The sequence below is a fragment of the Ochotona curzoniae genome, unplaced genomic scaffold, assembly GCF_017591425.1.
Source record: "Ochotona curzoniae isolate NIBS_2020 unplaced genomic scaffold, NIBS_Ocur_1.0 scaffold_2476, whole genome shotgun sequence".
In the NCBI taxonomy this organism is placed as follows: Eukaryota; Metazoa; Chordata; class Mammalia; order Lagomorpha; family Ochotonidae; genus Ochotona; species Ochotona curzoniae.
Genome location: NW_024467095.1, coordinates 14,856,640 through 14,867,074, shown reverse-complemented (window position 1 = coordinate 14,867,074; position 10,435 = coordinate 14,856,640). Strand labels below are relative to the sequence as shown.

The 10,435-nt window shown below is 45.1% G+C and overlaps 1 protein-coding gene across 2 annotated transcripts; it reads left to right on the top strand.

Moving 5' to 3' along the window:
- The first annotated feature begins 2,454 nt into the window (after positions 1 to 2,454).
- Positions 2,455 to 10,234, top strand: SSBP1 (single stranded DNA binding protein 1). Of its 2 annotated transcripts, none has more exons than XM_041002116.1 (7): positions 2,455 to 2,585; positions 3,162 to 3,228; positions 4,402 to 4,462; positions 6,310 to 6,450; positions 6,623 to 6,710; positions 8,524 to 8,612; positions 10,084 to 10,234. In XM_041002116.1, exons 2-7 carry the CDS (start codon positions 3,205 to 3,207, stop codon positions 10,125 to 10,127), a joined length of 447 nt encoding a protein of 148 aa, XP_040858050.1. In that variant the 5' UTR covers positions 2,455 to 2,585; positions 3,162 to 3,204; the 3' UTR covers positions 10,128 to 10,234. The 2 variants fall into 2 exon arrangements, with proteins under 2 accessions (XP_040858050.1, XP_040858051.1); XM_041002117.1 differs by lacking the exon at positions 2,455 to 2,585 and adding an exon at positions 2,750 to 2,768.
- The last annotated feature ends 201 nt before the right edge of the window (positions 10,235 to 10,435 follow it).

Sequence of the window (10,435 nt, the reverse complement as noted above, 5' to 3'; positions counted from 1 at the left end):
TTTATCTTGTTCAGAGTTAACTATGGGTAAAAGTTTCTTATTTATGATATGTAATAAACAAAGAATTAGAAATTCATACTGCAGTGCCAGACTAACAGATCAGAGTGAGTAGTGGTTAGGTTTTGCTATAAAATAGTGTTGGTCATAAATGTACTTAACTCCTCTTTGTGTTTTTTTAAAAAATGTATGTTTTTGAAAGGTGGGGTGGGTATGCAGAGAAATCGCATTTGCTGATTCACAGCCCCAAATGGTTGCTGCAGCTAGGGCTGGACTAAGAGCAGGTCTCATGCTGTGTGGCCACTTCTTAATGCCTCCCACAGTGTGCGTAACAGGCCTGGAGTCCGGTTTAGGATGTGGGTGCAGCGGCATGGGATCGGGGTGTGCCAAGCAGCATCTTAATGGAGGTCATCTAGGAATGACTAACAGTTTTTGTCCCGGTTTCTTTTTACTTACTTTTTAAAAGCTATGTTAAAAAAAAGAACAAATAAACTCTTTCTATCAATATTTTTTCTCTCTCAGGACAGCATTTTTTTCCACGTGATTGTTTCTATAGCCCATTGTAATAGCCCATTCCTTTTTTATTTACTGGACTTCATTCAAATTTTAAAATCAGTCTAGTTTGGAGTGACCATTTGGCCCAGTGTTTTGGGATGCCCGTGGCCCACACTGGAGTGTCCAGATGTGACACCCAGCTCTAATTCCTGGCTCTAGCTTCCTGCCAGTACAGACCTCAGAAATAGTGATGAACACTGAAGTATCCGGGTTCCTGCCATCCATGTATGATCTAAGCTGCGCTCCCAGCTGCTGGCTCTGGATCCAGCTGAATCTTGGCAGTTGTGAGCATCTGGGGAGCATATTAGTGGATGGAAAAGCTCCCTTTCTCTCCACCACTCACCGACACACAGAAATTCTTTCTAATGAATTATTCTATCTCGAACCACCTTCCTGGCCTTGCACACTCCAGGTCCTCACCCCACAGTAATCTGAAAGGCCAACTACCAACTTTGTTAGCAACTGGACATTACTGTTTACAGACCAGAATTCTTTGGTTATGCTTTCCTCTGGCACAATGAAGGTCAAGGGCCCTAGCTACTGTGTTTCTCTGAGCCCAGCTGGATGGACCCGCCATCAGATGATTGCATCATCCCTCTGGTGGGTTCCACAGCAGCAGAAAGCCACTAACGGAGCCTGCAGCCACAGAGATACTGTGGAGTATGAGAAGGATAGCCCAAAAGCGTGGGATCCTGCACCCGTGGGAGATCCAGAAGAAGCTCCTGGCTCCTGGTTTTGAATCGGCTCAGCTCCGGCTGCTGTGGTCAGTTGGGGGAGTGAATCAACGTATGGAAGATCTTCTCTCTGTCTCTCCTCTTCTCTGTATATCTGACTTTCCAAAAAAAAAAAAATATATATATATATATATATTTCCCCCCCAGGGGCTCCATGTGGTAACCTAGTAACTGAAGTCCTTGCCCTGCACATGCTGGGATCCCCTATGGTGCCAGTTTGTGCTCCACCTCCCATCCAGCTGCCTGCTTGTGGCCTGGGAAGGCAGTGGAGGGCAGCCCAAATCTCTGGGACCCTGCAGCCGCGCGGGAGACCTGGAGGAGGCTCCTGACTCCTGGCTATGGATCAGCACAGCTCCGGCTGCTGTCGTCAGCTGTCGCCACTTGGGGAGTGAGTCGGTGGACGGAGGATCTTTGTCTCTCCTTTTCTCTCTGTTTCTGACTTTCCAATACAAATAAATAAATCATATATATATATATATAAAGTCATAAATGAAGGCAAGGCTCGAGATAACCTTTTGATCCTGGGAATATATGTGCATACCTTGTAACAATTTCACCAATGCTGAAAGTCCTTCCCTGAGTCTGTTACCACTGGGATTGAAGCCATGAAGCTGCTCGCCAGGACTTAGAGGGAAGGTCTTGTTTGAGTCCACATTTGCATCCATGGACAGGGATGGGCAGCTGGTGCACTGGCTACAAGTGCTAGGAGAGCCTGCAGGCCACATGACGTGTCTGGGCCCAGTTTGGTGCTAAGGCGCACCTGGGGCGGCACACTGGGCGAGGGCCAGGGGAGCCCCATGGAATCCTCCTCCCTCTTGGGGTCCCCCGGGACCAGCTCCCACTGTGAAGGCCTTGGGGAAGAGAGGCAGGGGTGGAAGATCTGTTTCTGCCCCCTCCTTTTCAAATAAACAAGAAAAATCATTCTTAGAAACATACGCACAGGGGCCCACCGTGCCTCAGACTTTCACAGGCCCGCTCTCTTGCTTGATATTAATAGTGGTATTTCGTTCCTCACGAATTTCTTGACCCCCGTCCTGATATACTGTTGGGAACTTTATCACGTCATTTCAATTAAAAAAAAAAAAAACAACCTTGAAATTGGCCGAACTCACCACTGGGCGGCGTGAACCCAGCCACTTCCGTGCGGAAAGCAGCGCCCGGAACTTCCGAGTTAAAGGAAAGGTTGTTCGGGCCGGCACCCTTTCTAGGGAGCACGCGCCAATGTTGTGCTTCCTCTTTCCTGTGAAGAGGCGCCGGAAATGGTCCTCCGGCTGGAGGCCGCGCGAGCCGGAACGTCGGGTGAGGGCGCCGGGGGAAGGAAGCCAGCGGGCGGCGTGGGTGTCCGTGGCCGCTCCCGCGGGGTCGGCGTGCGTGACCGCGGCCGGCCGAGGGCGAGGCGGCGGCGCCCAGGCGGTGTGGGCGCGCGGGCATGGAGACCGAGCGTCCTTTGGTGGCTGCGGGTGTCTGATGGAGGCAGCATCTGTGCAGTGTGTGTGTTGGAAGCCGGAGGGGCTGGGGGAGGGTGAGAGTCACTGTCTGCCCTTCGCTCGCCTTGACCGTGCGAGGAGGCCGTGCGTCCGAAGGGGATCTCATTTCCCAGCTTTCCGTGTGGGTTACTGCAGAGGGACGTTCGGAAGGGCCGGCAGGTGTGTGCTCCAGCTCGGCCACTCGCAGGAGTGGGGAAGTGCGGCTCCCTGCTACCTCTCTCGCTTGCAGGAGAGGGACCTTCAGAGGGGCTGGCAGGTGTGTGTGTGTTCCAGCCCCACCACACGCAGCAATGTGGGCATGTGGTGCTCGTCAGTTGGAGTGTGGAAAGATGTGTGTTTAGTATGCCCTTCATGTGAGATGTACATTTCCCCCTTTTTTCCCCTTTAGGAAGAACACAGAGATTCAGTTGCAAGAAAAGAAAATAGAAATCATGTTTCGAAGACCTGTACTACAGGTAGTGGCTTTCTCGTATTAGCGTTGAGATGCGTTTAGCGTTAGCCATGATGATGAGTTTTCTTTACACAGGCAGGAGGGCCCAGAACCCACCACCTGCCTGCTGATAGGGGAGGATGGCAAGGGATTTTGCCCTTGTGTGTATGGTGTTTACTGAAATGAAAGCTCCAGTTTATCCACCTAGTAAGAATCAGTAATTTAAAAAATCTTCATCTCTTGCACCTGAGGGTTAGGAAGCTTTGTGGGTTTCAAGTGATGTAAGGAGTATGAAGTTGTCCGTTGAGGGGTGTGGAGCTGGTCGGCCCTTGTCCTCTGCCCTGGTCTCCTGGCCCTCATTCTGCTCAGTCTGGTCTCTCCATCTGGTTGGCCTGTCTTGTGCCAGCCTGGACTACCCATGGATAGATTGTATACAACTGTTGAGTCCTGCCATGTTAGTGGTAACAAAGAATCATGTTAATGTAACAAAGGCAATACCCCTTTCCCCCTATTGAATTAACCTAATGTGATTGGATCCCGTTATAACTTGTACATACTTTAACTTTTTTTTAGTTTTTGATGAATTTACATAGATGATTAGGGTACAAAGGGGTCAAGGGCCAGAGGAAGGTGAGTGGCACCCTTTTCCCCTTCCTGTATTTGGGGAAAGGGCTGAAGGTGGTATAAGGGAAGAAGTCACATCCAGCCCTCCAGCCAGCTCCGTATCCTGGGATGGGGGACGGCCACCTGATGCTGTCCCAGGGTCCCCGATGTGGGGCATGCTCCAAGGGCCCTGCTCGAGCAGTTTTGATACAGTTCTGACTTGCTGCCGATCTCGCCACTCCTAGCACGATGGAGTCTCTTCATAATCTACTTTTTAATGTATGGAACAGTTCCTGTTGATAACGTCACAATTACAGATGCCCTTAAAACCAAATATGACTTGAAAGTTTAACTAATACTTTGTTTGTTTTCCTGTGGTAGGCCTTGCTTTTCATATGCACAAAGTAAGACATTGCTCTGTGAGACTTAGATTTTCAGGCTCATTTGAACACAGAGTTAGTGCATTTCTCGAGTCGTGACAGGAGCTTTCATTCCTTTTAGAACTCAGGCTGACTAAATGGTGAATGAGTAAGGGAAGATCTTTTTGTGTGCATTACCTCAGTAATTAAAGCCATGTTCCTCATTTGTTCTTTAGGTGCTTCGGCAGTTTGTAAGACATGAGTCTGATGTAGCTAGCAGTTTGGTTCTTGAAAGATGTAAGTATCTAACTTCCAAGTTTAAGATGTTACTTACGGTAATGCGTTAGTACTCTGCAATGTACCAGGCAGGAGATGTGCTGGGTTCAGCCGTGTTAAGTCTTTCTGGCCTTCGGCTCGTGTTTTTGCTGCTTTAATCTTTTTTTTTTTTTTTTTAAAGATTTATTTTTATTATTTTTTCATTGGAAAGGCGGATATACAGAGAGGAGAGACAGAGAGGAAGATCTTCCGTCCGATGATTCACTCCCCAAGTGAGCACAACGGGCCGATACTATGCCGATCCGAAGCCAGGAGCCTCTTCCGGGTCTCCCACGCGGGTGCAGGCTCCCAAAGCTTTGGGCTGTCCTCGACTGCTTTCCCAGGCCACAGGCAGGGAGCTGGAAGGGAAGAGGGGCCGCCGGGATTAGAACTGGCGCCCATATGGGATCCCGGGCGTGCAAGGCGAGGACCTTTAACCACTTGCGCCACCGCGCCGGGCCCTGCTGCTTTAATCTTGACCGTACTGCATTGGGCTGCAGGAGGCTGGCATCAATCAGGGCTTTGTCCTTATCAGCCAGACAGTGCTCATTCTTCCCTTTGAGCCATTCATTTTTGAAATCTGAATCTTCTAAGATTATGTTATGTCCAGCTGAGATTATGAAAAATATTGTTGCACAGAGCTATGTCAATATTCTTAAAAAGATTTTCAGATGATATATTTGATCTTTTAGCTTTACAAACCTTTTTTGAAAAGATGTTGTGAAAAATTTAAGTTAGGGGTTGGTGCTTTGCTCTGGTGCCACCTGTGACACTGGCCTCCCACATGGGCACTTTTGCTTCAGCACCCTGCTGCTGGCCTGCAGAAACTGTGGAAGACTGCCCGAGTGCTGGGCCCCTTGCACCTACCTGGGACCCCGATGGAGCTCTGAGCTCCTCAGCCCTGGCCCTTGCAGCTGTCTGGGAAGTGAACCCCCAGATTTGAGATCTCTGTATTCTGACTTTCAAATCAGTAACTTAGTCTTGGAAGAAGAAAGGCAGTAAAAGGGTCCGGGGGCTACTTTCTCGTGACTCTCCTTATTTCTTGCTAACCCTCATTTTTCCTCACAACCTTCTCCATTTATTCACCCCTTTTACATATTTCTGATTTTGTACAACTTTGATACTGCTTAAATACAGAAATTAAAATGACGATGCTTCTAACCGTTCTTCTGGATGTTTCTTTAAATGTCGGACATAGTTTTGTTTTGTTTTTTCCCCCTTTTGTGGTTTATTTTATGTATTTGAATGGTGGAATAACAAAAGAGATCAAGAGAAAGAGATCTTCCTTTTACTCCTTCCTAAGTCCCTGCATTGGTCAGGGCAGGGCCAGCCAGGGACCCACTTTCTCGCTACCTTCCCAGGTACATTAACATAAAGCTGGATTGAAGTGGAGCAGCTGGGATTCGAACCATTGTTCAGGGGAATCTGTCATTATAGGTGACAGCTTAATCTGTGCAGCACAGCACTGGCCCCATCTGATGTGTATTTCTTAAATACCATGAGCTGCTATAACACCATGTGGGTGGCTTAAAAATTGCCTTTATTTATCAGTTCTAGAGATTAAAAGACCAAGATGAGAGTTGGCATGTTTGGGCTTTTGATCAAGGCCCTCTTGAGATGTGCCTGTGTCTTCATTTAGAGAGAAGACCTGGCCTCCTGCTCTTGCTGTAAAGAATCTGATCCCAGCATCAGGCCCCTGTCAGGAGCTCAAGGCCTGCCTCCAGATCGTGTCACGTTGGGGGTAGGAATTCGGCGTAGGGGTTGCAGGGAAGGCACAAGCAGCCTGCAGCAGGGCCTCAATCTCATTTGATCTCCTCCTTGTTTTTCAGCTCTGAATCGCGTCCAGTTACTGGGGCGAGTGGGTCAAGATCCTGTCATGAGACAGGTAGAGGGAAAAAATCCAGTCACAATATTTTCCCTTGCAACAAATGAGATGTGGCGATCAGGAGATAACGAAACGTACCAAATGGGTTTGTATCAGACTGTGGTTTTCTTTTATCAACAATGAAGTAGCATTGTTTATTGTTTGGTATGAGTAAAGATGACTTTGAAACACATCTGTTCTGTTGGAAGTCATGATGTCGGTTATCCTTGGCATGTTGTCTGCTGGCATTGGTGACCGTGCTTCCTATCTTGATTTAGGTGATGTCAGTCAAAAAACAACATGGCACCGAATATCAGTGTTTCGGCCCGGCCTCCGAGATGTGGCCTATCAGTATGTGAAAAAGGGGTAAGTTGAAGGGGTAAGTGTTACGGATTGAGTAGTCGAAAGGATGATAACAAGTGTTTCTAACGAGGGCTGAGTAACTACTACTTTGTCCCTTAGAACTACCGATCAGATGAAGAGGTACGTTCAGTCTCTAATACTAAACACGTGTGTGGTGCCTTGCTGTGTGTGTGTCTAACTCAGAAATGTGTGAGATACTGTTTCGGCCATCTCAGCACTCAGGCTGAATGAGTTGTACACATAAACAGAAGTGGTTGAGGAACCATGTGCAGAGTGCCATTTGAGCACGTGGAGCGTCGCTTTTTAGGAGTTCCTGCGTCTCGATGGCCAGAGAGTGAGTTTACGGTCCTGGCTCCTGCGCCCATGCGCTGTCCTTCGTGGATCTGGAATGTCTGAATCCTGATACACTGAGCTATGCTTGAACACATAGTAGTGATTTGGTAATTTTCTAGACTATGTTGCTGCCTTTTGGGATATTTAGATTAATTGTAAATAGAAGTGTCTTTTCCAGACTCCACAAGGGCAAGACGGTGTATTTAACAGCATTTGTTTTTTTTTTTTTTTTTTTTTTTTTTTTTTTTTTTTTTTTTAGCATTTGTGTTAGTACATTTAGAACTGTGCTGCTTTTGTAGAAATAATAAAAACATCTCACTAATAATAGTTTCAACAATGACTAAAATTTCTCTTAACCACAGACTGAAAAGCAATGCCTTTCTAATATCTGCAGACCCTTCTTAAAAAAATATGCCCCCCATTTCCCTTCATATATGCGTATACTCTTGTAGGAGGGAGTCTTCATTTTTGAAAATGTTTATTATGGAAAACTGCTAGCATTTGAGACATGCACTAGCATTTTAGTTAATTAATTAAATGCACTCCATTTTAATTTTTCATGAACTTTTCAAGGCAGAATAAATATGTCTTGATTGAGTTGATAATGTGTTTTCTTGGTGCTTGATTTTCTAGTTTTAATTTTTTAAAATAGAAGGTATTTTATTTGGAAGGCAGAGTTTCAGAGAGGGAGATATCCTAGATCCACTATTTTACTCCCCAGACGGCTGCAGTGCCGGGGGAGCCCAGAACTCCACCCTGGTCTCTTGCATGGGTGGCGGGGGTGTCTCCACTGTCCCAGGAATGTTAGCAGGGAACTGGGTCAGATTCTAGTCACTGCTCCTCTGGTATGCCAGTGTCACAAGTAGTAGACTAAGCTAACAAGCGTTGGCCCAGTTTGTCTGTTTTGTTGTACTTTCCTGGTGGAGGTCAACTCTGACAGTCGATGTCATTGTAGTCGTTTTCCGTCCTTCGGAGTTGCAGTTACCGTTGTCACCTAGTTCAGCTTTCTGACTAGCATAGAAATAGGAATGGTAATTATCTCTGAGTGACAAGCTGAAATTTTAATTTTAAGTTGACTGAGAATAAGGTCATGAACCTTACGGTTTAGAAGGAATTGATAAATGAATGTAAAATCTGTTAGGGAGTTGAAAGTTAAAGGTCAAGGAAATTGGCATTTTGGAAATCATCGTTAAAATTTTTACCAGATCGTACTTCCAACTCTGTGGTCCTAAAGCTTGTTTTTTTTAAAGTTTCAGCTTAAGAGTCTGAACTTGATTTTAAAACTGTACAAAGCAAAGCCATTGAAAGGTGCAAGCATTGTGCGTTTGGCTTAGCTGCTGTGGGTGTCTCTGTAGTCTGTATCTGCACTTTGGAGAAGTGGCAGCGACAATGAAGTGTTGATGACGCGTTGCACCACTAGCTGACTCTCTTGTAAAGCTTGCAGAATCTGCAGCCTGGCCACAGCAGCTCTTCTCTCTGTCAGGTCTCGGATTTACGTGGAAGGGAAGGTAGACTACGGTGAATACATGGATAAAAACAACGTGAGGCGGCAGGCAACAACCATCATTGCTGGTAAGAGTGTTAGACTGGCGGGAGTGGTGCTAGAGGTGGGTGAGTGCACGGATGAGCTGGGCCCAGTGCTGGTGCATTCATGTCCCCACCTCTTCCTGGATTATTCTGAAGGGAGTTGTAGATATTATGCTACTTCACTCATCAATTCAAGTGGGTATCTCTGAAAGATGAGGTGTCTTTTTAAAACATAATATTAATGCCATTACCACACCTAATTTTAAGAAATGGTTCTTAGATTTTTTTTTTTTTTTACCAAATATGATGGTGTTTCAGTTTCCTTGATGACTTTATTATTGCAAACCTTTAATTGACAGTTTCCTTTTATCTTCTTGAGCTGTGTACTCGCCACGCTATATCAATAAATTACAGTATGTTATAAATAATGTGTTTTCTCTCTGGTCCATTATTTAAAAGCATACTGACCTTGAAAGCTAACATAGACCATTGTCTACCTGAATGTATATTCTACTGCAAACCAAGTGTGTGAGCAAACTTTGGATTGTTGGGATCGTTAGGTTTGTATGAATTACGCCAAAGAGAAATATTTCAGATTAGCTGCAGTTATTTTTTTTCATGTCACAGTTCTCACTAATGTGGCAAACTAACTATAGGTTTGTGATTGATATTAAATATGCATAAATTTGGATTGAAAGAAATTGACTTAGGTGATCTGTCGTATAGGGTTTTTTTCTCCATGGGATCAGAGTGTAACTTAATAGCCACCAGTGGATGGCACTCTTGGCTTTATACATAGTAATTTCAATTGTAAAAGTCCCAGTAACTATCCTATACCAAAATCCTGTTTTTGAAAGACTGCAGTTATGAACAAGTAGGGATCAGGTAATAACTGCCTTGAAGATGATTTGATAGAGGAATCTCGAGTTTTTGGAGTTACACAGAAACTCACTTCCCTCTTTATTGTTAGCTAAGTTTCTGGAACAGCATTTTAAGATCAGTGTCTTTAAAAATGCTTGTTCTGTACCAATGATTACTGAGACATTCTTCAAGAATGGGTATATAAAAGGACTTGGTTTTATCACTTAAAAATAAGAATTTCTCTATGTGAGATTGAGTATTGCTCTGTCTTTGCAGACAGGCCTAGCTCAGTGCCCCATCCTGCCCTCCGTGACCTGAGCAGGTAGGATGGCCTGTGTGAGCATGTGCTGCTGGGGGCCGAGGCGTCTGTCCCGGCGCTGCCAGCATTCAAGTCAGTGACAGTTCCTTTACAGGATGTTACTGTTGAGGAGACTACCTTACCTGCCTTCAAGGAAGACGAGAAATAGCTCACCTCTTGCAGCATCCAGTGTATATGCTTCTCATGGATATAGCAAGACTTACAGAATATTTGAGAATTTATATAAAATCTTATCAGCACTGATGTGTTTTAGAGGGAAATTATTAAGAGAGATAATGTGAGAATTAGGTAATATGGGGATTCTGAAAATAATGTTTATGCTTGGCTTCTTTGCAGATAACATTATCTTTCTGAGTGACCAGCCAAAAGAGAAGGCATAGAATGGACAAATCTTCTTTGGCCGTTGTTTGGTATAGTCTCATTTGCAAATCATGTATAGTCTTTATAGTTTCTAAGGACAAGAATTAAAATACTCTTTTATATAAAATGAGTGGTCATGTTTTTCCTGGCTGTCACTCCCTCTCCCCTTCCTGTGGCATAAACCTAGGTAGCTCATATGTGGTAAAGTATTTGTAGTTGTCCTCTTATGGGTAATTTCCACGTACAAGTGTATGAACTAGTGAACCTACATGTTTCTCCATTGTGTTCAAGGAATGAATGTCCATTGAATGGAAGGCCTCCTATTTTT

Excerpts from the sequence above, each read along its gene's own strand:
- SSBP1 (XM_041002116.1), top strand. The coding sequence starts at position 3,205 with ATGTTTCGAAGACCTGTACTACAG. Across the intron at positions 4,463-6,309 it reads CAGTTTGGTTCTTGAAAGAT|CTCTGAATCGCGTCCAGTTA; the intron begins GTAAGTATCTAA and ends CTTGTTTTTCAG. Across the intron at positions 6,451-6,622 it reads TAACGAAACGTACCAAATGG|GTGATGTCAGTCAAAAAACA; the intron begins GTTTGTATCAGA and ends ATCTTGATTTAG.